The 25783-nt window shown below is 43.1% G+C and overlaps 11 protein-coding genes across 11 annotated transcripts; 6 read left to right on the forward strand and 5 right to left on the reverse strand.

Annotated features, from left to right (window-relative positions):
• Nucleotides 1–2276: 2276 nt before the first annotated feature.
• On the reverse strand, nt 2277–6017 carry K450DRAFT_216118 (uncharacterized protein; the record flags this gene model as incomplete). The annotated part of the gene is made up of 3 exons (XM_051584849.1): nt 2277–4000; nt 4080–4850; nt 4938–6017. The coding sequence occupies 3 exons, from the start codon at nt 6015–6017 to the stop codon at nt 2651–2653; spliced, it is 3201 nt and encodes a 1066-aa protein (XP_051440156.1). The 3' UTR covers nt 2277–2650.
• Nucleotides 6018–6641: 624 nt separating this feature from the next.
• On the forward strand, nt 6642–8978 carry K450DRAFT_263068 (uncharacterized protein). Its single transcript, XM_051592578.1, has one exon. The coding sequence runs from the start codon at nt 6713–6715 to the stop codon at nt 8795–8797; it is 2085 nt and encodes a 694-aa protein (XP_051440157.1). The 5' UTR covers nt 6642–6712; the 3' UTR covers nt 8798–8978.
• A 561-nt stretch (nt 8979–9539) lies between these two features.
• Nucleotides 9540–9864, forward strand: K450DRAFT_263071 (uncharacterized protein). Its single transcript, XM_051592579.1, has one exon. The coding sequence runs from the start codon at nt 9691–9693 to the stop codon at nt 9856–9858; it is 168 nt and encodes a 55-aa protein (XP_051440158.1). The 5' UTR covers nt 9540–9690; the 3' UTR covers nt 9859–9864.
• Nucleotides 9865–10930: 1066 nt separating this feature from the next.
• Nucleotides 10931–11586, forward strand: K450DRAFT_263075 (uncharacterized protein). The gene is made up of 2 exons (XM_051592580.1): nt 10931–11198; nt 11267–11586. The coding sequence occupies exons 1-2, from the start codon at nt 10978–10980 to the stop codon at nt 11493–11495; spliced, it is 450 nt and encodes a 149-aa protein (XP_051440159.1). The 5' UTR covers nt 10931–10977; the 3' UTR covers nt 11496–11586.
• Nucleotides 11587–12313: 727 nt separating this feature from the next.
• K450DRAFT_155284 (uncharacterized protein) lies at nt 12314–12463 on the reverse strand (the record flags this gene model as incomplete). The annotated part of the gene is made up of 1 exon (XM_051583968.1): nt 12314–12463. A coding segment is annotated over one exon (150 nt), but the record flags the coding sequence as incomplete, so codon positions are not given.
• A 901-nt stretch (nt 12464–13364) lies between these two features.
• On the reverse strand, nt 13365–14344 carry K450DRAFT_263078 (uncharacterized protein). Its single transcript, XM_051592581.1, has 5 exons — nt 14127–14344; nt 13928–14060; nt 13789–13864; nt 13587–13696; nt 13365–13495 (listed from the first exon to the last, which is right to left on the reverse strand). The coding sequence occupies exons 1-5, from the start codon at nt 14271–14273 to the stop codon at nt 13434–13436; spliced, it is 528 nt and encodes a 175-aa protein (XP_051440161.1). The 5' UTR covers nt 14274–14344; the 3' UTR covers nt 13365–13433.
• Nucleotides 14345–14355: 11 nt separating this feature from the next.
• Nucleotides 14356–15411, forward strand: K450DRAFT_263082 (uncharacterized protein). Its single transcript, XM_051592582.1, has 5 exons — nt 14356–14407; nt 14478–14547; nt 14614–14726; nt 14802–14873; nt 14941–15411. The coding sequence occupies exons 1-5, from the start codon at nt 14388–14390 to the stop codon at nt 15227–15229; spliced, it is 564 nt and encodes a 187-aa protein (XP_051440162.1). The 5' UTR covers nt 14356–14387; the 3' UTR covers nt 15230–15411.
• Nucleotides 15270–16903, reverse strand: K450DRAFT_263084 (uncharacterized protein). Its single transcript, XM_051592583.1, has 7 exons — nt 16736–16903; nt 16358–16703; nt 16166–16295; nt 16064–16102; nt 15898–15999; nt 15489–15833; nt 15270–15406 (listed from the first exon to the last, which is right to left on the reverse strand). The coding sequence occupies exons 2-7, from the start codon at nt 16692–16694 to the stop codon at nt 15310–15312; spliced, it is 1050 nt and encodes a 349-aa protein (XP_051440163.1). The 5' UTR covers nt 16695–16703; nt 16736–16903; the 3' UTR covers nt 15270–15309.
• A 1114-nt stretch (nt 16904–18017) lies between these two features.
• Nucleotides 18018–19367, forward strand: K450DRAFT_263093 (uncharacterized protein). The gene is made up of 6 exons (XM_051592584.1): nt 18018–18127; nt 18211–18305; nt 18376–18457; nt 18533–18688; nt 18761–18939; nt 19005–19367. The coding sequence occupies exons 1-6, from the start codon at nt 18052–18054 to the stop codon at nt 19155–19157; spliced, it is 741 nt and encodes a 246-aa protein (XP_051440164.1). The 5' UTR covers nt 18018–18051; the 3' UTR covers nt 19158–19367.
• Nucleotides 19368–21580: 2213 nt separating this feature from the next.
• Nucleotides 21581–22963, forward strand: K450DRAFT_303763 (uncharacterized protein; the record flags this gene model as incomplete). The annotated part of the gene is made up of 1 exon (XM_051593803.1): nt 21581–22963. One exon carries the CDS (start codon nt 21581–21583, stop codon nt 22961–22963), a length of 1383 nt encoding a protein of 460 aa, XP_051440165.1.
• Nucleotides 22964–23247: 284 nt separating this feature from the next.
• On the reverse strand, nt 23248–24567 carry K450DRAFT_263096 (uncharacterized protein). Its single transcript, XM_051592585.1, has 3 exons — nt 24418–24567; nt 23994–24347; nt 23248–23923 (listed from the first exon to the last, which is right to left on the reverse strand). Exons 1-3 carry the CDS (start codon nt 24533–24535, stop codon nt 23532–23534), a joined length of 864 nt encoding a protein of 287 aa, XP_051440166.1. The 5' UTR covers nt 24536–24567; the 3' UTR covers nt 23248–23531.
• Nucleotides 24568–25783: the final 1216 nt, after the last annotated feature.

The raw sequence follows: 25783 nt of genomic DNA on the forward strand, positions 1-25783 counted from the left end.
TGCCATGATATCTTGTATAGGATGCTACTTTGTTGGTATTAATATGCATTCTGACAATGAGAAATACATTACTTACCCCTGATGACGTGAAAATCGTGTTTAATAGGAGCTACTATGGTTTCTAGCAGAAGACGCCAGACGAATGGCTGAACCCGAGAGGTACCAGCTATACATATATAAATTTTCTTTCATACAATGCTATTTTCAAGTGACTATTGCAATGATAGTTTCGCCTACATAATTTTTTTGTTAATTAATTTGTTCGCATTAAGTTGTGCCTTTTATGGAAGTCTAATAGACAGATCCAACCATTACCTCAAATCATTTCCCACTTTCCCCTGGTTTTACGGCACAATTTGAATGAAATTTGGCACAAATCTCCGCACTTTCATGCTAACATTTGGAATTTTGCCTTTTTGCTAGTCCTGGTACCATCTTTTCCTTGAGTTTGACCCGGCTACTGTAGCGAAAAACAGGGGGAATTTCATCGATACTTCCTGGGAATCACCAGAGTACGCTATACCAGACCAGAAAACAAACTTTCGGCCAAATTCAACAGCCTTGTTACTAGGTGTGGTACCAATCTTATCGAGTCCTTGGGCCAAGTTTTTGCGGTCTCTCTGCTTTCAAGCCAGGAATGCCAAAGCGGACCAGAGCAGGCCCCATATCCACATTGCGCCAGTAGAGGACCAACAGTCGTTTGTGTGCGCTTTATTATCATCTACCTGCCAAGTACATTTGGCCCATATGCTGGGGCATTCCCTTCACCGTTAACGGTCATTTTCCGAGACTCTTAACCATACGCGTTAAACGAACTTGTAGCTCAACCGTTCCTTTTCCATTCAGACAATGCCATACGCTTAGCGAAAATTTGAGATTAAGTTCAAAGAACTCATGCCCCTTGTCGTCAATAAAAATGATGTGATATGCCTGCCATCTCTTTCCACATTAGAGGTAAGCTTGACCAAATCAACGTCCATTTTGAATGGTTACTTGTCTTTATGACATGGTACCTTACTCCGACCTCTCAGCATGTTGTATCGCATCTACAACCCCTTCCATTTCTAATGCCGGTTGTGTGTATGCTTCTTTCCGTTGTTTGGTCATGTGTATCTTATAATATTTGAATGCATATTCACACAATTCGTAAACTACTTTGACATTTCTATATTAGCCACTTCTTTGCTTCTTCTGCTCACTTCTTCGGCACAATGTTCCCAGTATGTCCTTGTTTCTTTTCAACTTCTATCTTTCTACAAATCCTATCATTGTTGTTGTACATGTATATAGCTTTTTGTTGATTTCCCTTAGTGAAAGGCATAGCGTATATGTATTATTAGTATGTTGAATACTATGGTGACTTATGCTATATCTTCGCTTTCTCTGCGATTTTTTTTTCCGAAACGTTTGTTGTGGTTACATTATTGGTGAAAAACTTTCTTATGCAGATCGGATTTGTGGCTTTGCTCGTGTAACTAAATATACAAGATCCGCCTTGAGTAGGAGGGCGATCACTGCCTTTACCAATAAAACGACAACGCAGCTTGTTGCGAAGCCGGCGTTATTATGCAACCCCTGAAAACAGGGTATACGGTCGTGATAACAGCTGTGAAAATCACGCTGCTTATTTACGATATAATTTGTAAAAGGATTAAAGTAGTGAAGTGAGCAGACTTTCAAATGCTGAATATAATACCTTTAGTTATGAGCCTATGTGTGGTGAATAGAGAATTTCTTGGTTATGGGTTTATGTTTGCAGTGTGTGTGTGCTGATCCCCCTACCGATCATATGACGAGTAGCCGACCCGTTCAATTAAATCGGGATTGGTTTAACGCACCAGTTTCCTGTCAACGCTACTTGGTATCTAATCTTACAATAATTCAAAGCCAATGCCTACACTGACTGCCATCCAGCATTGCCTCTCAATGTGAATCAAACCCTGCACCATCTAATTTTTTTTCGCATTCAAATCTTTTTCCGCTCACATTTCATTCCTAGCGAATCTCATAAGCATAAGAGCGAGTTCGCACCGTATTCCATATCTACGTTTATGTACAAATGGTACATCATGGTACCACACGCTTGTAACCGCAACCTGTGGGCCGACCATACGAAATCAAGCACAAGGTCTCGTTTGACGCTCAGTGAATCACTAATGAAGTAACTCTGTCGCTGAGAACCGCAACCATATATTTACTCCCTTATTTTTGCTCCCATTCGACATTTGAAAGAGCTTGCTTCTTAAACTCCAATGGCGCTTTGAAGGGGCAAGACAACTCGCGCCACTCTACTGAGTAGCATAGGTGGAATTTTCAAGCATCATCCGCATATTTCCCTGTCCTCAAACCCTTTGAAGCAAGTGGCTTTCTATCATAAACGGATGACTTGACGTACAATTTTGTGGTGGATGTTCTCAATTGACGATGTGTGCCAGTCTCAAATATATTTACTTCTCAAGTTGGTAACTGCCCAGGTCATAGATTTTGTAAGGGTTTTTATATTTTCCTTCCCATATCTTTCAAAACGATGACGGTACATTTTAAATACAGGTTTTTAAGAAAGGATGAAAGAAATAAATTATGGAAGACTACGAGTGGTTGATGGGATCTATCATGGGCTTCTATATGCAAGGCTTTGATGTTGGGACTTTCAATCTCCACCTCGGCTACGGTAGACAATGTCAAACCACAATTGAATAGTATGACAGTTGGTCAAATCCACCATAGTCTTAAGTTTAGGATCCTTCTCCAATTCCTCTTTGCTGTATACCTCATCCAGATCCACGTGCCAAGTGGTGAGAGGAGTTTGCACATACACATCGTGCTTGTGGTCTTCCTCAAGCTCGAACCGAAAGGTATCATTGACAACCACCGAGGAGTGCGGCTTCAAGTCAGCTATACCCAATTGGTCTTTGGATGCTTGATTATTATAGGAGTAGCTGAAGGGAACGCTGGAAGAAGGAAAGTAGAATTTGTGACAAACCCCCTTAGCGTCCAGCACTTTGGAAGCGCCCAGGCTCATGACGGTGGTATTAATGACGGCGACAGGATCGGAAACGGGATGATCGAGTTTCACAGCTCCAATAAAATACACGCCTACTGATGCGTACCGAACATCGAACCATTCTTTCATAAAACGACGCGGCCCCAAAGTCAAAGAACAGGCTGCCTCATGCTCCAGGGTGTAGGTGAAATGGCCCTTCTCTCGTAACTGCTGGAACATCGGCGAAAAGTCTTTTTCTGTCAAGTCTAGATATACTCTGGTTTTTGCACTTTGATGTTTATTGAACGCCGTCCTCAACCATGGTAAGTCTTGTTCCTTGAAACTCGTGTTGAAAATGGTTGAAATCATGGTCGCATTGATGCCATGGAAAGATTGCAAGCTTGCTAACGGAGCGACCATTTCGCTGTGTCTCAGTGTAATAGCATTGTACATGCGCACCATGTTGTAAAGCTTGTAAATCATCAGCTTTTTCATATCGCTGAGCGCTTGCTCCAAGAACGCGTACGCCACCTGCAATTCGTCGGTTTGCAATTCATCCAAGCTGCCGACAACCTGCAACCTGGTCGCCACCTCCTTAGCTTTGTCCGCTTCAACCTGCAGGCTGACAATTTTGAGGAAATTACTGTTGTAATCATCGAGAAGGTCATTCTTCACTTGAACAGCCTCAATGAATTGCTTGAATGCCGCCTTTCCCTCAGCCACGCCCTCAATTTGATAGTACTGCTCACACAACGATTCAAACTTGCTGGCTTGTGCCTTCACTTGGGTTAGATAATCGGTCGCATGCTTTTTCCTTTCGCCCTCTGCTCGTTTGAATTCTTCGCGCAGCGTTTCCGTAGGATCAATCTCCTTGCCAATCGTAGTGATACGGCCGTACAAGTAACTTTTGTCAACGGAACCGCCAGTCTCCGTATCCAAGGTGTTGAACGATGCATTGACCGATTTGCCAATGCCTACGCCTACTTCGACCATGGCGCCAATTGCAAATACGACTGCCTGTTCAATACAGGGACCGGCAAATTAGGAATGGATGAAATTTACCCTCTTTAACAATCAAATGCAAAGAAACACTTACAGACTCAGGATTCAGAAACATGGCCACCATGGAAATAGCTGACAAGATATCGGTGACATTGCACTGTGCTTTGTTGCGAATTTTATCCTCGGCATGTACCAGAGCTCTTTCTACCTGCAAGCGACGTGTTCTGACAAGACTATCAGCCGCAATGATTTGACTTTTCAGGGTCGTAAGGTTGTCAATGATCTGATTGCGATTGTTAATGGACACACTAGCAGCTTGCAGGGAGTTGATGACTTGCGAACGTATCTCGGTACTTTTACCCTGACGCTCGATCAACTGCTGTCCAACCTTAGCAAGATTTTGCTCCAATAAGATATAGTTTGCGTTGGCATCGTCCATCTGTTTGACACCTAGTCCAGCTTGGCCAACTTGATCGAGGCTATTGTGAAAGATGTCGGTACCACGATGGATACTGTCTTGCAAGGCCGAATAGTTAGACTGAAGCAGCTTCAAATGCAAGGTTTGCGACACAGAATAAGTAGGCGGTGGGACGCTTGGATCGGTTGAAGAAGAGATATCGTTCAGTTTCTCCATGATGCTATCGACCCATGTCTTGCTTTGAATAAACGGCATGACAAGCTCGGCAATCGACTTTGTGCTGATAAGCGACTGTGAATCGTCAGAGGTGTATTTTTGCATGGTGAAGTGGACAAAGTGCTCGAATACCAGTCGATCTACCAGCATGGTCATGTAACGAAAGTCAGGGATACAGACATTAGCTATACTGGATGCGGAGACGCCACTCGTGATGACAACGTTACCAGCCTTAGGAGCTGTTTGACTGGCGTCTCGCGCGACCAATATGCCTGCTGTCGGAATATCACCAACTGCATTCATGCTGTCCAAGTTGACTGTGCAGTCGGTAAAATACATTTTCGGACCGGGAAATGTAACATATTCGCTTCTTTCTTCTTTTACCACATACGATGGCAGGTCAGCAAGTTTGCTTTTTTCTGATTCCCAAATAGTAGTTTTCAGTGGATATTTAGGCTTTTTGCCAGCATCGCCAGCTGATCCTGGCACACCATCCTTTCCATTGGGTCCTGCGGAAGCATCTATCAGAAGAAGTTTACTCTTTTCATCATCAGTAGCTTGCTTTCCATTGATGGTGAACGTGATGTTAACATCACCGCCGTTGCCTCCATATCCGCCTGGACCAGCGTTGCCTCCATTGCCACCGGTCGCAGGAGGATACATAGGTAAGAGCCAAAAAAAGACGTCTTGCCGAACGCTAATGATATCATTACGTAAGCACTCTTCGATTGATTGCATCTCAACGCCATTTCCTCCTGCCGCTCCATTGCCTCCACTGCCACCAGACGATCCAGCCCCTCCATGGGTCAAGATTTGGAGCGAATACTTGGACACATCTTCACAAAGGAAGTCGCAGGTAAGAGTGAAAGATCCGCTTGAACTCCCTGGTTGGCCTATACTACCATGACTCGCATTTCCACCTTTGGCGGCCAATGTTTGATCTTTAAGCAGGCTGGGATTGTATGGCCAAGGATCACCCAAGAAGGATTTCTCGTGAACCGTATACTTTGCGTCATTGGCAACTCCGGGCCCTGAGCCGTCGCTTCGCTGCGTTGTATTGTCCTCACCGCTCATATCAATGACCACGGGGCCGGGATTGTAATCGATGAACGAAATTGACCGGCAGTGAATGACAAGATGGACTCCAGGAAATCGATATTGGCTGCCTGTCAACATAACAATCTCCTCGGCAAACACAGTCAGTGTGGGTAGTCCTTGAGGAGAAACATTGACCTGTATAGTCTTCTTAGGCAACAGTGACGATATGTTATCAGGAATGGGAGAAAATGGTTGAAGGAAAACGGAGCGATATGCTAAAAAGTAGGTGCAGCCGACATCGGTAGATTCTTTGCGGTAGAGTGGGTTATCCAAGTTCAAATCTGGTATGGAGCCGCTCATTCTTGATACTTCCGTGGAATCGCAGCGAGCGCAACACTTAAACAGAAATTTATAGGGTGCAAGGAGTAGGAATGGAAAGATGAATGTTATATACATGCAATGCTAGCACGAGTCCACATAAAATGCTGTAGCCCCGATACTGTGTTCTAGAGGCACTTTGTGTAAATATATTTTTCGTAGAAACATGTCGAGTTATGGCATCTCGAGTCAAACATGATCAACTAAATGCACGTCAAAATCGTGTATCTCATCCGACAACTTCAAAAACACACTAATTCAGATGAGCAAACATCCTCAACGGCTTTTCTCCAGCAAAAAGAAGCTCTGCAAAGGATGCTGACAACTTGTGCCTCGAACGAGTTACTCAACTCTAATGATTTCCAAAAAAGGTGAAAAATCAGCGCCACTGCAAATGCTGCATTCGCGCCCTACAGTCTGGGAAGGTCTTTGACAATCGAGATGCCAGCGAATAGCTTAGTAAAAGGAAAGATACCACCTTTGGTATTACACATCTATTAATACCGAATTGCTCTTCTCAGAAAAGCGTCGATGATTGGTGTTGCCACTTGGAAGCTTTAAGCGAATGGGCATCGAAGGTAAGGACCTACGCCCTTTTACGGAAGTTCCGACGGTATATAAAGCGAATCTACCTCACATCTCCTAAGAACGATAGACTTTGATTCCTCCACCTCAAAATGGCGCAAAATTTTATGAAGTATCTCACTAGTTACCCAAAGGTGTTTCTAAAAGGCAACATTCGCAAACTCATGGATCTCCCTTATATTCCTGTGAATCAAACATGGGATGCGTCTTCAGCTTTCGACAAGGATTTATTCCACAAGACGATTCTTGATAGCCTAGGTGGTAGTCAAAAGAGTGCACTCACTATGGTGGAAACAGAAAGTCACATGGTCATTGATAACATAGCGAAGGTCGTTTTAGATATGCTTCCTGACGTGCACTATGAACAAAACGACCAACGCCGGGACGGTGTTCTACAATATAAGGCTGCATCTACCGACACCTTAAATTCTCACTTGTACCACAGTGTAACCAGGTTAGAACTTGTCAATGCCAACGAAGTGGTGAAGGAAGATGGCAGGTATGCAGTTCATGATATATCCACTTTCTTTGATTGGAAAGGTGTCTTGAACATGGACGATCCCGTCCACGCACAGTTTATAAAAGATTACAACGACCCAATGGGCACACGTCAGAAGCGCCAAGAACTTTTGAAGAAGATTGAACCTATCGCTCAAGAAACCTTCCGTAAATACCAGGAACAGAACATCGCCTTCTCCGATAGCACATATTTCCTCATGGGCTCCAACTTGATCGAGCATAAAGCTGCCAAATGGATAAACGGTGTCACCAAAGGGGGAAAACCTTGCAAAATGTATATGATGCTACTTGCTCCGGGCGGTACTCATGCCTTTGCTGGATTCATCGTGCATGCATTCGCTGTTGTGGGTCCCAACACCATCGTTTCTTTTGTCATTGGTGGAGGCATATCCAACATGTTTGGTATCGATATGGTCAATTCCTACTTGGCACCCAAAATGTGGGCTATCACCAAAGCCGTAGCGGCAGCTCATGAATCTTTCAACCAAAGGAAACTGAAGGGAGAGATACCCCAAAATATAGTATGGAAAGACTATCTTGAGCAAAACTATGTTAGGCTTGTACAAGCTTGGACGTTTATGAAGGTCATAGTCGGCTGTGGAAGTGAACTAGGGATCACTGCTAATAAGATCACTGGCCAGTACGTCGGTCAAGCTCCATCTAAAGATGAATACGTGGCCCTTCGCGAAGTGGAGAGGAACGCAAAAGGCGCTTACGATCTGTACTTGACATTTTCGTACGCTCCTTGGGGCGAATTAGTATTCGCAGGGCAAGAGGAGAAAGTCAGATTTGAGAATCTCAAAGATGGATTTCAATACGATGGACTTCGTGCTGATATCGCTCTTTCGGTCTTCTTGACTGGCTCAGCATTTCTCTACGACTTGTACGAAAGCCATTCCGGTCACCAAGAGACGGAAAAGTCCTTGTCCAAATTTGCTGAGGATCCCACAACAGCTGCGTACGTAGATAAGCAATTACAAAATCGCATCAACGATGTGTTGGATCCTGTCAGCAAAATGCTCGAAAGCAACAAAAAGATCGTCCAAAAGTATCTGGATGAGCATCCCGATACTCGATCACAAGAGGCCAGCGAAACGCACGAGAAGATCTTTACACAAGCAGGGGTTCCTGAAAGCAATTCAAAGTATCTGAACGAAGTCTACGACATGGCTTCTGCTCAACTCATTTCTGAAGTCCACCAATCTCTTGAAACATCAAAACCCGATGCGTACACTGTCCAGAATGTCGCCGACTATCTCCACTATAGCTTCCAAAGCAATATCCACCAACACTATACCCATTATGACGGCAATTACCTCCGCCCCATGCTCGGACAAAAATTGGCCGAATACATGACCCAGATCACTGTTGAGGAAATGGGGCAATTGCAGCAAGAAAAAGCACTTCTTGAACAAAAAGGTGCCGAGATTGAACAGAAGCATCAACAAGCAGAGATAGATTATCATGCCGGCGTAACTGCCATGACCGAATCTCGTCTTAAAGCCCTCGAAACCGAGCGCACAAAGCATCTAGAAGAGATCAAAGCACAGGAAGCCAAAATCAAGGAAACTGAACACAAATTTAGTGAATACAAGAAAAAAAAGGAACATGCAGGCAAGGAGATTGATCATTTCTCTTCTATGCGTCATATCAAATAAGAAAAAGAAGGCGGAGCGAGGCATCCGTTTCATATAAGCAACCGGGGCAAATAAGAGTACTAGTATCTTATAATACCAGCAAAACGTTGCAGGGAAAGGGTGTGCTAGCTAGCTGTGCGATTTATAACATTCCAGAGGACATCTCATTTAATAAAAGAAACGGCGGGAGAGTGGGTAGGCTAAGAAAAATATCATATCTCATTTAAATGTTAGCGAATCCTGCTATCTGTGGCATAGGATCGTCTTTTATTTATTTCACCTAAGCTTTTGAATAGTTCCCAACTCGCACAGTACATGATAAAGCAAAATACGCTTGTGTTTCTAGCAAATAGAGAGGCTCAGAGCCAAGCCGCCTCGGCTTGTTTCCATTTTTGAACCAGCGGTACGAGATGGTCAAACTTACCGTTGATTGTCATTTGAGCGGGAGCAATCACTTGCTTGACTACCACTAGCACGTTCACTTCCATCCATGGCTCTCGAACAAGGCCAGCAATTGAAACGCGAAATTCATCTAGGGCTGTAATCCTAAGAGCACAACGGTTCAAACAAAGTCGAGCATACATTACATCGTCTTTCATCCCTCTTTCCATAATATCTCAATGGTAGCAACGCTTTCATCTTGCTCCACCGTTCTCAACCATCATAGCTGTGAGCTCGGTTGCTGCCATAAAGTTCGCCACGCCTATTTCGCCTTGACAACTCACCTCGGCATCCAAGTCAATGTACTGTCATACAAATCAGCATGACCATCCTCCATATCTCTGCCTTCCTTGACTATGTAGCAGAAATACTATCGAACCGCTTGAATGACATCTTGATTAAGGCTATAGTTAATAGACTACCATCGTGTCCATTTCGGGATCCTCTGAGATGAAGTCTGGATAAATTTGAAGATGAAAGGAACTGGTGGACGCCAGCACTACACGTCCGTAGTATGCATTCTCATCATTCCCTGCAATAGTACATACCAAGAGATATCCCCGGACTGGAAACCAGAAGGTTCAAGCCACTGTAGAACCCGTCAGCTATGTTCAAATGAATATGTACATATAAATTTGTAGACTTTTCCTCGATTACCTGGTAGGATACATCTCTTCCGTTGGCGTTAAGGTACTGTACTAAGGAAAGAAGTTATGATTCAACAACGAATGCTTTTCTGATGTACAGCCTTTGCGGGCGAAATTTGTAGCGAGAGCAGTCGCGGGAAGTGTTCTGATTTCCTGATAGCCAGGTTGGGGTGGAAATGGCCATTTCAGGAGTTTGCTGTAAAGTTGAGAGGAACCGCTTTAATGAAGGCCGGCCACCAGGCAAACTGTCTCCAGCAAGTTGGAGCATAAAAGTGGAAGGGTTTGGAATAATATTTTCAATCAAATTGACGGGAGGATAGAATGTTTCCTTCTCATTGTCGAACACGCCATGTCGCCTCTTCTCTGGATTCATACCCTAATCGAAGCAGTTTTGTAAAAAATTCTTCCGCACTGGCCCATTTGAGCGCATTTCGAAAAAGCACTTGAGCAGTGTTGTGTGCAAGTGTTTAAAAGCTCTCGGCATTCAGGAATGGCATGGTAAATACGGCAGCTTCTTTTTCATAATTTTGAAAGACAGCATTTGCTCCTTTTAATAATTTTATTATTGCAATAAATTTCGCCGTGGGTAGCTTCCTTGACAGGAAATCTGCCTCCCAATGCTGAAACACTCATTCACAGCCAGTGGACGCATTTTTATCGGTCCTTAAAGTCCCATGCGGTAAAGATACTGAAGAAGTTGTTGAGAACGATTATTTACGAGATGCTGTTCCGGATCAAAGTGGTTGAGCAGCTTACAGTAGCACTTTCTTGTAGCTCCAAGCTGATCACTGCACCTCTTTCCGATAACTCAGCTGGCGAGTGCCACTTACGTCGCTGCAGTAGAACCAATTCTGAACAGAGATTGCAATGCAGCGGTTTACCTTTAAAAAACGAGTGAATTGCAATAAAGATATTCGGTTGAATAAGCTTGAACTATCAATATGTGCTTCATAAGTCTAATTTACTGCCTATGAGATGAAATCATGCTTTGGTTATTGCAATATTGCAATTTGCGAGCAGGATATCGTTCCGCTTTAGAACTCCGATTTCCATCATCCCTTCCGGTAAATTGTATCATCTGGACTTTTCATCCTTTCTGAAATCTTCTACACAATGTCACTTCTTGTCTCTGATCCCGAGTTACTCACAGCCTATGACGACGTCCGCGATGATAAAACGGAAACAAATTGGGCATTTTTTGGGTTGGCTGCCGGGAAGCCCGATCGGTTACAAGTTTCCGCTAAAGGATCTGGAGGTTTGGCCGAATTCATCCAGCAGCTCCAAAAAGATACCGCTGGTTGGGGATACGTCCGCATGAACATGAGCAATGACGAGTAAGTAAATATGTATACCATGGTTCAAGCCTGGCATGACCCAATCCGCTGACTAGTGAGTTGTATAGATATTCTCAAAGAGTAAAGTTTGTGCTTATCCCCTGGTGCGGCGAGGAAGTTGGTATCATGAAGCGAGCTCGTTTGAGCATCCAAATTGCTGATGTCAAGAACATCATCCGTAGCTATCACATTGAAGTTCCTGCCTCTCACAAGGCCGATCTCGATGAAGCTGATATCCTTACACGTCTGAGAAAGGCTGGTGGTGCAAACTACGATAGACAGACAAGTGCATACTAATCACCAATTGGAGACATTTTGTATTTATTTCTTTACGTTTAAACAATCTTTTATATACAACGGTGGAACTGCGAATTAGTAGTTTTTCTTTTACCAAATGGCTATCTAATATTGGTCAGACGAAAGGTGTCCAAAAAATAACAGTGTAAATCATCACAGGATTCGAGTTACATGACAGAGAGTTATAATGGTGGAGGTCTGTGACTAGAAGATGAGTTGTTCAAAACAGCGGAAGCACCAAATACGATGATGGACGCAACCGCATTTGCGGTATCGGGGTCTTGAGTAAGGACGGTATTAAAATTTCGTCGGTCGGTATGGCCTTCTGAGGTGGCTAAAACGTGTTCTACGCTACTGAGGATGGTGGAAGTCTGTCTCAATAAATTGTTTATCTCTTCAGCTTCCTTTTTCAACTGCTGCCTTTTGCTTTGCAGTCTCTGAAGTGGAGATCCGTCATGCATGCTACTGGATGTACTCTGCCTTGCGGCAGACCTGTTATCGTCACTAGGGTATCTGTCGATGATAGTGCTGATGGCTGGTAAGGAGCCAGAGCGATCCGAATGGGAGGTTGATTGGTATGGGATATGATGGTTTGTGATTCTGTTGTCTAAAGATTCTCTATGTCGAAGCTTATCTGTGGAATTCGTCAGTTCCTGAGGACGAAAACTATAGTGAGTTTCATCCGGTTCCCTAGCGGATGACGTTGACATTCGGCTATTATGACCAGCATGGTAACCAAAGTACTCTCTGGTGGCGGTCTGCTCATACAAAGAAGATGTGTCTTCTGGATGATGGGCCATCATGTTCTGTTGTGTGGACCGCTTTCGCCTCTTAATAACTGCCTTTTTCATTGTAATAGGTCTGTGAACGTGATGAAGTTTGAAATACAAGCCACAGGCATTACAAATTGTATTTCCCCCTTCATCTCTTCGCCATAGAGGCGTTGTAGTCGTCCCACAGTTATGACACTTTAATTCGGTGCGTGCTGAAAATCGAAAATGTTGATCACAAGCTTGACAGTCGGGACAGTCGGGTTTGGCGGAGCTGGATGAGCTTTCTCCATCGGCGGTCCCTTCGTTTTGCTGTTGGTAGGCCGTAATTCGCCTATGACAGTCTGCGCAAGCTATGTGAGGCGAGGCTGACCTTTCGCCGCTTGGCCGTCGGCTTCCTTGATTAGGTTGACCCTGTTGCGCCATCGATAAAGGAAACGCCTTAAGAAAAAAAGGTCTTTGACAGTTGTTCTGAGATATATAAAGTAATAACCAAGCGGGGCAGTCAGCGTGTCGTTGGGTATTAGGGTATAAGGAAATCACAGAGAGGTCAAAAGAGGGTGAACTCTCAAAAGCTATCAAGTTAGTCAGAAATATGTGCAGTAAGCTAAACCGTGACACTCAAAGATAACAGCTTCCGAGTTTGAGACCATAGCCAAGATAAGATAATAACGCACCTCCTCAGCTTGTCCCTCTCCACCTAAGATAAGAATTTTTCCATATACGTTCACGCCTTAATGCTGCAGGTTTAGTAATCCAGAAACTACACCCTGAAATGGTGTTTACCCGCCATAGGGTATCTCAACTAAAGATGTCCAGTCGCCGATCGATGTGTATAGCATTTTACCACAGGCGTCAAATAGAAACATTACAGAATAATTTACGATACAAGATACCAAAATTTTCTACCATTTAAGAGCAAAGCGATAGACTAAAGCGGAAGTCGATCGCCACAACCCGTTCGCCTAGCAAAAGAGCTATTGGCACGGTTGAAGTTCTCACGATTCATTGGACACTGACGAATCATCCACCGTGAAAAACGCCGATAATACCATCAGATAGCCATCGAACAATAACAGTCGTAGGCAGGCTGTAATGGCCTGTGATGATTTTTACTGGTATATAGTATGTACAGAAATCAAAGAGCAACACTCTCAGCTGTCTCTAGCTAAGACGAGGATTCTATTTCGGTTTTTAGGACGCGATTCGCTTTTTTCTTTGGTTGTGGAGCTGATAGATAAGGTAACGGAAGAACATTTTTGTTAATTTTACAAAATATAAACTTTGAAAGATGAAGTAGCCTTGTGTGTTGGGTACTTGCCATGGTTATTCTCCCGAACATAAAACTTTCTCAGTAGCATGATGGCATCTTCACGCCTATGACCACCTTCCGACTCATATGGTAATGAAGTTGGTGTCAAAAGTCTCTCACTGTTCATTAAATGAAATGGTACATCCATTAGTCCCTGTTTGCCACAACATCGATGGACACGCAAGCCAATGCGTAGAAAAATGAAACGTACTCTTGGTTTACATCGAATACGGAACCGTTGCCTCCGAATTTATCGTTACCGCAACCAAAGTAAACCTTCCTTATACCTAAATTGCATTTTTTAATTATTACGTGTATGTTACCAATAGCCAGTATCAATATAAGCGTACCAATTTGTCGTAAAGCTGAGGCACACATGATGCACGGCTCAACTGTGACATACAAATCTGTCTCTCGGAAAATCGATGAAGGGTGCGAGGACAAAATCTCGTCTATGGCTTCAAATTCTGCATGTCTAGTGGCCTACAAGAAGAAGACGTTTGAATTCGATCTGCTCAAATGCAATGCCTTTCAAGTTGGATACCATACATTAAGCGATGCATTCGGTCGATTTCCTCCTCTCGCTAAAACTTCTCCGTTCCTCACGAAAACACAGCCCACAGGCACTTCTAGAGAGCTGTAAGCGACGTGTGCTGCCTCCATTGCCAGGGCCATATACTTTGGATCGTATGCCATGGCAAGTATTAAAAAAATGGTTAGGGAGCGGCAGCGAAAGTGCAATTTACGCACTCACAAAATTTTCATATTTTTGACCGTCGCCTCTTTTTGCTTCGCAACGCAATTCAACCAATGTATAGGACAGGACCAAGGTAAATATCACGACACTGATCCGTAAGACGCAGCAATGAACATCGTTGATTGACTAATAGGGATCGCCAGATATCCATCGAATGCTAAGAAAGCATCCCCTTCAACCCAATGCCAAAATTGTCTGGACTACGGACACTGGGTAAGTGATTTCGGCGTTTGAAGGGCGATTAACCACCAGCGCAACAACTCATGGCCAATGTTACAGACCTACGAGTGCAAAAAGCCAAAGAGCTACAAAGCTCGACCAACACGTACGCAGCAGCTGAGTAAACCTATCAAACTCCAAGAACCAGAAGTTCCTGCCGAATTTCTAGACAAGTATGTTTCATTTGCTATCTTTTAGCTACGAATTGTTGTCATATTTTATACAGAAGTGCTGATGATTGTCTATAGGAGAGGATTAGCAAATAAGCTACTTTCAAAGAAACGTGATGAAAAGAATGGAAAAGGAAAGAAACGAAGAAGGTAAGAAAGACAAAATGGCATTCGATTTTTTACAGTTTGCGGTGGTAACGCATGTCATCTATATTAGATCTTCTAGTTCATCTTCATCTAGTAGTGGATCTTCTTCATCGGGGTCCTCATCGAGCTCAGGTTCTGATTCCGAAAGTGATTCGTCAAGCGATTCCTCTAGCAGCTCGTCAAATTCGTCACGTTCAAGTGGGTCAAGGTCAAGGTCGAGATCCAGATCCAGATCTAGCTCACGTTCTCGCTCTCGTTCCAGCTCTCGATCACGTTCAATTAGCACAGATTCCCGTTCATCAAGAAGTCGCTCCGTTTCATCATCATCTCGATCACCGCCGAGAAAGAGACGCCATTAAGCTAGTTTTGCAATAATAATAGTTTCATCATTTGAACATTCATGAGTGGGAAGTACTGATGGTTGAAATGGTGCAGATGTTTATATACCGAGTCCGGCTCTCTTTTTTCTAATAACGGCTTGTATAGGAGCCTTGATGCCTGTATTTTTGGCACCGAGACTATCGCCTTCTTTCCAGCTAAATAGAACGATTAATAATGTGTACCAGAACTGGTCGGCGTGCGTATATATTCTGTAAATCCCTAAATGGTTTTACTTACCCCATGGCAGCTAGCATTCTATGACCGACATTGGATGTATTGATCGGTAAAGCTTCTCCGCCCACGACAGTACCATGGCTTGGTGCGGGCATGAATGGAGCAGATCTGCCGCTGTCAGATCGAGCTCTTGAAGTCTTTGACATCTTGGTTGCAGTGCCAGCAGATTTGGAGTTTCGATGTAATCGTTTTGATACTTGCACCTTCCTCTGCTTGGTCTTTTGTTTGGTTGATTGGCGGACATTCACATCTCTAAGTAGCTCAGCTTGCGCCTGTGATATGTACTTGTCAAGCTCGGCTCGATCACTGGGAAGGCCGGTATTCTCCGTCTTGTGCAGCATAATATAACTAATGAAAAGTCGTTAAAAAACCTAGAAGCAAAGAATAGGCAGCGCTGAGGTACCTTTCATACCTTTTCGATCGATGAGTTACTACTTCCGCCATGAAACCATAGAAACTGGCAGTTGTGACTACACACTGGTCAGAACGTTTGGAAATAGAGGACATTTGAACACTAATAAAATCACTGTCAGTCAAACGGCCAACACACTAACAGCATATAAAATATACGAAAATACCTCGTCATGTCATCGGCGGAAACAAATGAACGTAGGGTTCTAAATAAGGAGTAAGCTTTCGGATATCTAAACGACCGTCTATTATTATGAGCCATCACTTACTTGTCCAGCTGGTATAGGTTGACGTGAGGGTTTGCACTAAGGTGCAATGCGCTGTTTTCGTAATTGATGGGCCTTGCGGTTTTTATGGATGAGCCAGCATTCTTCTGTCGACGCATTCGTGCTCGTAAACCTGTTGATGTTCAAAGTAAGTCATGGAAGACACAGCCACAACTACTACTATTCTTTACTCACCATTATGAAGCGAAGGGGGAATATCCTCAAAAGATCCGTTGATGACACTTTTAAACATGTTGTGGCTATGTGTATCCTGATACTCAGGATCTGGTATATCCCAGGCATTATACCCAGCGAACAGAAGATCCTCATCACTATCCATGTCCGAGGGTGGATAGCGATTGATTGTCCCTGGCTCTATTCTGTTTGACTCACTCTCCAAGTCGCTTGAAATATAATATGACGGATCTTCTTCGATATCTGACCCATAGAAAGCTTGATCATCAAGGTCAAATGCTTCTTCGCCGATATTCTGAAGGTAGTCTTGTAAAATTTCCATGTCATCTTCGTCCATGCGATCACGCTTTTGAGCTTTTTCTGCTGACCTACGACCACCTTTTGATTTAGCTGATTTACGTTTTTTCCTCCCTTCTTTTCTCGTAGATCTGTTATCGGGTGTTGCAAGCTTTATAAAGGCGGATGAACGAGCAAACTCTGTGTTGTCTTTGTTAAGCCGAACGCTTTCATCCCCTTCACTGTCAGATATATTGATGATTTCATAATCAGGAATCTTTCCTTTGCTTCTACCATGAGTACCCTCGGTGTCGATGACCCATGGTAGTATATCGCCGTCAGTGCTGGAAGTGGATGCCTGAAGATTCGATCCATCTGCTGAGTCTTTGGGTTTGTACGATAAAGCACCACCCCATCCAAGAGACATGGCATGAGGCTCATTTATAGATGACAGAGTTTTTTCACGCAAATCGCTTCCTTCGTTGGCGTCTCCGTCCGTCCATTCAAAACGTTGATCCAAGGTATCTTATTTGTATGTAACAGAAATTAGCCAATCGGAAATTCTGAATCCGTTACTCAAAACAAGCACTAACCAGGCAAAGAAGATGTATCTGATTGATATTCTTCACCGTCACCTTCATCATCAGATATATCTTCAAATTGATGCTGAGGGCTGTAATATTTCGAACGTTTGAAAGATTGCTCTATTACGCACAATTGGTCAGTTCAAGGTTACGATGAAACACAATGATTATCGGTCCCAAAATTTTCTTCTTCTTGCTGAAAGAATAATCATTATCATATAGCTACGAACCTTCCGTTTTGTTCACTTTACCCCAGAGCTGATGCTTTCGCTTGCCCGCAAATTTTGACATGATCTGTGACATGACAGGGTCAGAGCTGGGGGATTTTCCAGCAGGTGACTTGTGTTTTCGGTGAGATTTTATAATCTGGCCATAGCTGTTTCTTTGCTTTCGATTGTCCTTGAATCGTTGCTTTCCATGTGCCATAGAGATATAAGTTATGGAAAGGGTACACTTTGGACTTTGAAAGTGCTTGCTTTTGCGGCCACCGATGTGACTGTGGAAATTTTGTTCGCTGCACTTTTGAACAGGTGCAATGCAGAAGTTTCCATAGGTTTACAGCATGAGAATAGAAAGTTAACGTTCTTGATTTATTAATATATATTTCAAAAGTCTTTTAGTTTATCACCATGTTCTTTGATTGCCATCTTTGTCTCCCATCTTTGTCTCTAAGTATACCGTAGGCAGTAGCAACGGTACAGGTTGAATCTTGTCCGTCAGGCGGACGTTGAAATGCTGAAATCGACGTCACACCCGCCGCGCAATTTGTGGCCGCGTAGGCTATAACTTCGCGCGAGATCACCCTTTGCTTCGTCCAATCGCCTATCATACAGCATGAGTCGTGGATCAAGCGCAGGATACGATAGACATTTGACTATTTTCTCTCCAGAAGGTCGCTTGTACCAAGTTGGTAAGAATTGTGCTCGCAATCCTCAACAAACTACTTTGTTAAAATGTAGTGCCTGACTATGCTTTCAACTGTTTCCGGAATAGAGTATGCATTCAAAGCAATCAGCAACGCTGGAATTACCTCACTAGGTGTACGTGGTAGAGATGGTTGCGCAATTGTCACTCAAAAGAAAATACCCGTATGTAGCTATACACAGTACCTGACTTATATTGTAAACCAAATGCAGTTTTATTAATGCTTTGAAACAGGATAAGCTTCTCGACCCATCCACTGTCACCCACATCTTCTCTCTGACGCCAACTATTGGTTGCGTTGTCACTGGAATGATTGGTAAGCCTTTTTGAGACGACTTCCACCCTTTTTGCTCATCGTATTCAGTTCATGAACTAACATTCCTGATTGTAGCCGATGCCCGTGTTCAAGTCACGATGGCTCGCCAGAAAGCCGCCGAATTCCGATATAAGTATGGATACGAGATGCCAACAGATATGCTAGCAAAGGCTATCGCGAACAGCAACCAAGTTGCCACCCAGGAAGCCAGATTCCGACCGCTTGGCTGTTGTATGTATCCACTCGCATTTTGCTTTCAATGCACACTGCAGCGTTTCTAACAGTTTTGTCATACCTTTGAAGCTATAATTCTGATTGGTTATGATGATGAGTTTGGTCCACAACTGTTCAAATGTGACCCAGCAGGATATTATGTTGGTTATCGTGCAACCGCTGCCGGTGCCAAACAACAAGAAGCCCTCAATCATTTGGAAAAGAAGTTGAAAAAGGATCCAAAGCTAGATATCAATGATACTGTTGAGGTGAATAGAGTGATGTTTTGAGAAGATGGTTATTGCCATGTCACTAATGCGTATCATTCTTAAAGCTTGCAATAACAACTTTGTCGACGGTGTTGGCTGCCGATTTCAAGGCGACTGAAATTGAAGTGGCAATTGTTGAAAAAGGTGCTACACGCTTCCGAAAGCTCTCAGTAGAAGAGATTGAAGACTGTCTTCAGAGAATTGTTGACCGCGACTAATATTCTTTGAATGAACGAAATTGTAAAATGAAGAAATAAAAAATTAACAAAAAAAAAAGCCGAACGCATTGGTGGGGTAGCGAGGGAGTGGGAAGTCTACTACATACTGCTTCATTTTGTATCCATTACAGTTATTCGACGGTTTGCAAAGGTTACCTGATATTTGCAAGTTGAACGTTCTTGTCGGGCAATAATCCTCAGCGTTGTGCCATGTAAACACATCACGTGCTTCGCAATATATAATTCTCCATTACTTTTGTAATAAAAACCAGGTCTGTTCCGAATTACTTCGCTGGCCATTACATGGTGGAGAAGCCCGGCAGCTCTAATAGAATATACTACTATTGATCCTTCATCATGTCACCTTCTGCTACTAAAATAAAGCAACAAGAAAGCGATATGCATAGTGAACATTCACCTTTTACTATTGATTCTAATGAACCTATTGTAAAACTCATTCAGTCTATGGAAGCCAAAAATCTGCCCATAAGACGATACTCAACGCACGACAACATTCGGACATGGTTGAACCATTATAATAACGAAACAGACATAATAAGTTTTAGTGACGACCTCAAACTTAAGTCTGTTCGCCATTATCTGCCTGCCGAAGCAGCAGACTGGGCTCGCAACTGCATTCGCAAGCTATCTTGGCTAGATGCTCAAGAACGTCTAATCTCTTTGTTCGGCAACGATGATACCGTTGAAGCCAAGTTGATACTTAAAGATTTGAAAGCACTCAAGCAAGGCAACAAGAATCTAAAGATGTTTCGCTGTCTTTTGAAGGAGCTACGACTCAATTTCCAGCAGGAAAAGTCCCCTCGGCAGCCGAACTCCGTGCGATATTCGTCAACAATCTCAATCCGAACCTCCAAACTTTCATTGTTAATAGTCTACACGAGCTTACAACTTGGACCTCTGTATACGAGCGTTCTCTGTATTATGAAAACCTAGCAGCAACTGGCGATTATGCAAATATTCAGGCTTTCTCTTACGCTATACCTTCTGATACACAAGATGTCGCCTTATTGTCTCATGGCAACTCCTTTACATCTGCTGTGTCAAGAACGGTACCACCAAGATCTACATCCCCAACCCCTATGGAAATTGATGCAATAAGACATTCTTATCGATCGTCTTCTAAGCAGTCCAATCGGAAGTAACGAAATAGCTCTTTCAATCATGAACGGGATGATCATCTATCAAACACTGATCCGATGCGTCAGTGGGCTAGTCCTGGTGTACCTATTTGTGGACACTGTCATCGTAAAGGGCATTTATCCAAGAAATGCTACCAGAATCAAAATGTTAAGAAAGCAAATATACATACTATCACGGTCAAAGAAAATCCTGAAACACCCAGCAGCGATTCCTCGACAAAGGGAAGCATTTTCAACCACCCGGACTCCTCCTCCATTATATGTTCTCTCACTTATCTGACTAATTCAAACATCACATACGATGGTCCCAGCATCAAATGTCAAATTGGAAGCCAACACGTAAATTGTCTTGTAAATACTGGTGCAAGTATTTCTACAATCAGCGACTCAACTGCAAGTCAGCTTGGACTCAAAGTCGATGAGACTCGTCAAATTAGGCTTTCTCAGGCTGATACAAGCCAAGTATCTACTAGAGGTGTTTGTACTGCGGACGCCATTGTCCATTACGTACCCATTAAGTTACAACTTCATGTTGTTAAGGGTCTGGCTCATCCAGCCATTATTGGTTATCCGGATTTGAAAAGACTCAAGGCACAGATTGATACTGTTTCCGATCGGATTACCATATAACCTCCCTCCATCCGTTGTTGTTCCAGACCTAACTTTTCATCCTTGGCGGATTCCTTTCAATTACCTGCACTTCCTTCCCGTTTTAATATATCATTGGCATACAACACTTCTATACATTCTTCAACCTTGTTTTTTCCGTTCTCTCTTGTGTATGAACATGCTATGCTATTGTTCAACTTGAAAACCAAAATTACCAAACACAGAACGCACAATTAGACAGCGAAACAAGGACTACTCCTAGCTACAAAGTTGGAGACAAAGTTCTTTTGCGTAAATTCACCCAGTCCAGCAAAATACAAGGTGTTGCTAGTAAGCTCACAAAACCTTTTGCTTCAACACCTTACCAAATAGTCAACCAAGTTGGAGTTGACAGATACGACATAGTTAATATTGTAACCAAAGACCATCAGCCAACGTACACTCTAGTAGGCTTAAATCAGTTCAGTGTCATTTCTTTCGTACGCCAGCCGTGTCATATATACACATCACGTGCTCAGCAATATATAACTATCCATTACTTTTGTAATAAAAACCAGGTCTGTTCCTCGCCTTGACAGCTGAGGACAACTGCAGTCACGAATACTGCAAAAAATTAAAACCGGTTACAGCCATATTGCAACTCTGGCTGCCAGCATGTCGTTGTTCACTGGAATTCAGCAAGGCTTACTGTGCGCAAAACCAATAAGTAGCACCATACTGAACCAGCAACGGATCTTGCTTAGATTTCAACGTTTAAATATATTCTCCCTTCGACATTATACCAGTGAATGTCAAAGTTTTGAACAGCTGGGAATCAGCAAACCTGTTTGCGAACGCTTGAATCAAAACTTCGGCATAACCAAGCCAACAAATGTTCAGTGCCAGCTTATACCAAGCATTCTATCTGGGAGTGATGTCCTTTTGAAGGACTCGACTGGAACTGGCAAATCATTTGCTATTGCAATGGCTCTAGCTGCTGTTAGCGAACGTAACCGCCCATCAATGTACCTGGCACCTAACCGAGAATTAGCATTACAAGTCAGCGAATGGATGGAAAGGATATCCACCGACGTTCCTGTCCGTTTAGAAATAGCTGGTGAACAAGAAAGTTTACGTGAAATGGTCGATGTGACTGCCTCTTCTTTAACGGTTGGTACCGCATCCCACATCTGGTCTCTTATCAAGGAAGGCAGGCTTCAAACGGACAATTGGAAAACTATTGCTGTTGATGAAGCAGACCATGCATTTCGTCTACCAGGTCGATTTGCAAATCGGAAAAAGAAATGGAATCGACTGGCGCATCCAAAACCCGCGGAATGTATCTTGGACAATATCATTACATCACAAGAATCCAAGCCCCAGATCATTATATCTTCTGCTACCATTAATAGACCACTTCGACATTGGTTGCTACAAAAGAAATGGATAATAGATCCCAAATACATTGACGGTAACTCCAAAGTTCCCGCGACAGCTAATGTAAAGCACCATTGTATAGTTGTGTCGTCCGACCAAGTACGCAACATCCAGACAACGCTAAGCGACCACGAAAACGAGGAGACGCGAGATCTCGACTCAGACGATACGACTGGTACACAGCAGGATGTTGATGACAGTATGATGGAGTGCCTGGAAACTTTGTGTGACATCGAGCCCGTCAGTCAAGGGATCATTTTTGTCCAAAACGATGGTTCGTTTAAGAAAGTCCTTCACAGATTACAGCAAAGCGGCATCAAGGCCATCCCTCTGTACAATTTAATATCGAAAGGTGAAAAGGCACAATTCTATGTAGCAACAGCAATGGCTGGACGAGGTATAGACTTGCAAGATATCTCTCACATTTTCATCGTCGGATTTCCAGATTCTATTGGCGACTACAAACATATGGCGGGAAGACTAGGAAGGCTCGGTCAGTCAACTCAATCAGATCCTAAAGTAATGACGCTAGCGAAGGACTGCAAATACATCGAAAGTAAAGCTGCCAAAATGTTTAAGCTAATGGAAACAACTATCACAAAATACGAATTAATTCAATGACGCAGTCACTTCATCCCATAATGGCCCCGCCGATGACGTAAATCAAGCAATTTCTCCACTGCCGGGCAGCATAAGAATCAGGGCCATTTCGCCACTACGCCCTTAAACGCATACACTTTTTACTTTTACCTCATCTGCTTGATTCATAACCAAGATGTCAGACGCTTATACCGAACAACAAGTTGCCCCCACTGCTGAAGTTACACAAACAGAAGTCGAGTCAACTCAGTCTCCTCTCCACGCAGGTGGGCTTGCTCGTAGCGAAACAAGTACTTCCACACTTTTGACGCGCGAACAACAGCTCAAAGAGGAAATCGACAGGCTCAAGCGTGAAGAACAAGCTCTCCAACAGAAAGATGAACAAATCAAAAAAAACATCGATGTACTAAGGGAGCAAAAGCAAGCAGCTGCTCATGCCAGAGATCAGTAATAACGCGCTCATAGCATCATATCTCTCACATAGTCATTTAGCATTCACGTTAGATAGTGTATTTGGATACCAGTTCACTTGTTCCTCATTTTCTTTTATTGTTTCCTGTTACAAAGCCATGAACAAAGATACACTCATCTACATCGTCTTGTAATGCATCCATTCAAAACACCATTGTGTGCATGATTGAATCATTTCTGTTGACCATTCATGGCCAAGGTTAGGCAGTATTAGCCATTCCCAATCTTTTCCTTCGACTCCCTTATGTGAGGCTCGCACTTTTTCAACGAAATTAGTGTTGCATTTGGCAGGTACTACATTATCTTGTCCGCCATTGATCATCAGCAACTTGATTGAAAATAGATTATCCGGTTGTTGAATAGTATCTGATTTACGCACAACGTTGGTCAAAAATCGTTCAGGCAAATATGGTGCTTGATGAGGTAGATCCAAAGAGTTTGCTCGGTACTTCAATAATGCTTCGTAATCTGCACACCCCACCAAAGCTACGCAAAGGCTGAGTCGAGAGTCTGAAATTGCAAATGTCGTTAGGTATGCCATAAAAGTGGACAATTCGACATTAACGTGCCAGGTTTAAACCTTTTGAGCTTGCAAGATAGGACGCATGGCCACCAAGGGAAAAGCCCAATACGCCATATTGTACAATTTTCGTATTTTGTTCTGGGAATATGTAAAATTCCAACAAGTCAATGAGAAGAGACACAGTATCAGCTGCAGATTTTTGGAAAGACCACATATCCATAGCGTGTGACTTATTGTCGTATTCTGCATCTCGCCAAGCTAAATTTTTATTGTTATCCACCAGTCGACTGCCATGATTGACGTGGTCAAACGATACAACCAATAAATGAGTTCTTGAAGCTGCATCCCTCGGTGCTTTGGAATTCAAGTCAGTTAGAGCTTCATTTATTTCCGTCATCCTTTCTGCATTTTCTATGAATGTTCAACGGTGATGTTAGCTTGGTGCGTCTTTGTAAGCTTATGTATATCAGTTTGCACTCACGTAGTCGCCCATGCAAGGAAAATATCACAGAAACTGGACAGCTTTCCTGTTTCAATTTATATTCCTCCAAACCAAAAATACCAAGTTTTATACCACCTACGACTAATTTTGTAGACATGAGGATTGAAGTGTCGTTTATTGGGATCGCACCAGAGCCTGTAGGGCTTGCACTTATATTTTGGGTTAGGGCTTGTTCCTTGTCCTACAGATCTGTGACTACCGACAACCGGCTTACACGAAGTTTCAGTCCCGTAGCGTGGAAATGTGTCCTGCTCCTCAAGTTTCAGTCTCGATCGCGTTTTTAACATGTTACATGGGATTCTGACTTTGAACGAAGACAATACCCTACCTACTCTACTGGAATTTTCAATGCTAAAAATTGACTTCAGGGTAGATTTGGCAATTTATTGGTTTTAATTTAGACACGAATAAGATGGATCGATAGTGATTGTATATTGGAGGCGTAGCTTAGTATAAAGATTTCATTCGCGATGCTGTCAGGAAATGGATATGTCGAGATGTATTTTATCCACTTCCATCGTCAATTCGTCAATATGGTATATTGTGTGGACCAACTTGTCTGGGTTTTTTTTTGTATGGAATTTGTTGAGCGCACGTACTCTAAATAAATTTCTGGCGCTTTATAATATCTATTATTTTCTTTATTTCTTTACAGTGATTACATCCGCCTGACAATTAACTTCCTGCAACTTTCCACCGAGAACGAGGTGTCATCAAACACATATGCCCAATGTCTAGCCCAAATGGTCTGCATGGTTATGCCTATCAAGGTGAAGATATCCCCTCTCAGAGGGAGTCGCATGTCTGTCGTCATCAGTGGTCGCCAATCAAGGATAGTGTTGGTCAGATATTCAATAGTGAGGACTTGTCCATCAGGTTCCCCGAAAGAAACCAATCTGTCTGTGTCCTCGGATGGCTGCTGGTGTAAATTTATCGAAGATTGCCATCTTCCATTGTTTCTTGGGTGGTAGGGATGTGGGATAGGTCAAAGACCACTGCTCCGGGGTTGATACTTCGAAACAATTTTCCTGTGTTGGTGAGGGTGTTTGTTAGCGGGTTATGGTCGTATTTCGCTGCAAATTATCCACACTAATGATCTCGGTGGTTAGCTGAGTTGAGTTTGTCAACTGGGTATTTGTTTGATATCGGAAGGTTCTTTGGCCTTGTGCATGAAGGGAATCATAAGAGAATGTGGATTTGGGGTAGTTCATGATTTTGTTCATTTCAATATCATCAACTTCCGAGTTCGTAATGGTATCCTGTGTTCGGTTTTCCGTCGGAAGAGACTAATATGCTTTGTAGTGGTAGAGTGGGCTACTAAGAAGGATCAGTGTTAACTGTTTGG

The sequence above is a fragment of the Umbelopsis ramanniana genome (genome assembly GCF_025399195.1).
Source record: "Umbelopsis ramanniana AG unplaced genomic scaffold K450scaffold_105, whole genome shotgun sequence".
Taxonomy (NCBI): Eukaryota; Fungi; Mucoromycota; class Umbelopsidomycetes; order Umbelopsidales; family Umbelopsidaceae; genus Umbelopsis; species Umbelopsis ramanniana.

Coding starts and splice junctions, on each gene's coding strand:
- K450DRAFT_263082 (XM_051592582.1), top strand. CDS start 14,388: ATGTATAGGACAGGACCAAG. Junction 14,408..14,477: donor ATGTATAGGACAGGACCAAG/GTAAATATCACG, acceptor AGGGATCGCCAG/ATATCCATCGAATGCTAAGA. Junction 14,874..14,940: donor AAAGGAAAGAAACGAAGAAG/GTAAGAAAGACA, acceptor CATCTATATTAG/ATCTTCTAGTTCATCTTCAT.
- K450DRAFT_263078 (XM_051592581.1), bottom strand. CDS start 14,273: ATGGCATACGATCCAAAGTATATGGCCCTGGCAATGGAGGCAGCACAC. Junction 14,061..14,126: donor GACCGAATGCATCGCTTAAT/GTATGGTATCCA, acceptor TTCTTCTTGTAG/GCCACTAGACATGCAGAATT. Junction 13,865..13,927: donor CTCAGCTTTACGACAAATTG/GTACGCTTATAT, acceptor AATGCAATTTAG/GTATAAGGAAGGTTTACTTT.
- K450DRAFT_263084 (XM_051592583.1), bottom strand. CDS start 16,694: ATGGACGAAGATGACATGGAAATTTTACAAGACTACCTTCAGAATATC. Junction 16,103..16,165: donor AACCTATACCAGCTGGACAA/GTAAGTGATGGC, acceptor CTCCTTATTTAG/AACCCTACGTTCATTTGTTT. Junction 15,407..15,488: donor AGAATGCTAGCTGCCATGGG/GTAAGTAAAACC, acceptor CGTTCTATTTAG/CTGGAAAGAAGGCGATAGTC.
- K450DRAFT_263071 (XM_051592579.1), top strand. CDS start 9,691: ATGAAAGGAACTGGTGGACGCCAGCACTACACGTCCGTAGTATGCATT.
- K450DRAFT_263096 (XM_051592585.1), bottom strand. CDS start 24,535: ATGTCTACAAAATTAGTCGTAGGTGGTATAAAACTTGGTATTTTTGGT. Junction 24,348..24,417: donor TTCCTTGCATGGGCGACTAC/GTGAGTGCAAAC, acceptor GAACATTCATAG/AAAATGCAGAAAGGATGACG. Junction 23,924..23,993: donor CTATCTTGCAAGCTCAAAAG/GTTTAAACCTGG, acceptor TTGCAATTTCAG/ACTCTCGACTCAGCCTTTGC.
- K450DRAFT_263093 (XM_051592584.1), top strand. CDS start 18,052: ATGAGTCGTGGATCAAGCGCAGGATACGATAGACATTTGACTATTTTC. Junction 18,306..18,375: donor TCACTCAAAAGAAAATACCC/GTATGTAGCTAT, acceptor GCTTTGAAACAG/GATAAGCTTCTCGACCCATC. Junction 18,458..18,532: donor CGTTGTCACTGGAATGATTG/GTAAGCCTTTTT, acceptor TCCTGATTGTAG/CCGATGCCCGTGTTCAAGTC.
- K450DRAFT_263075 (XM_051592580.1), top strand. CDS start 10,978: ATGTCACTTCTTGTCTCTGATCCCGAGTTACTCACAGCCTATGACGAC. Junction 11,199..11,266: donor ATGAACATGAGCAATGACGA/GTAAGTAAATAT, acceptor TGAGTTGTATAG/ATATTCTCAAAGAGTAAAGT.
- K450DRAFT_263068 (XM_051592578.1), top strand. CDS start 6,713: ATGGCGCAAAATTTTATGAAGTATCTCACTAGTTACCCAAAGGTGTTT.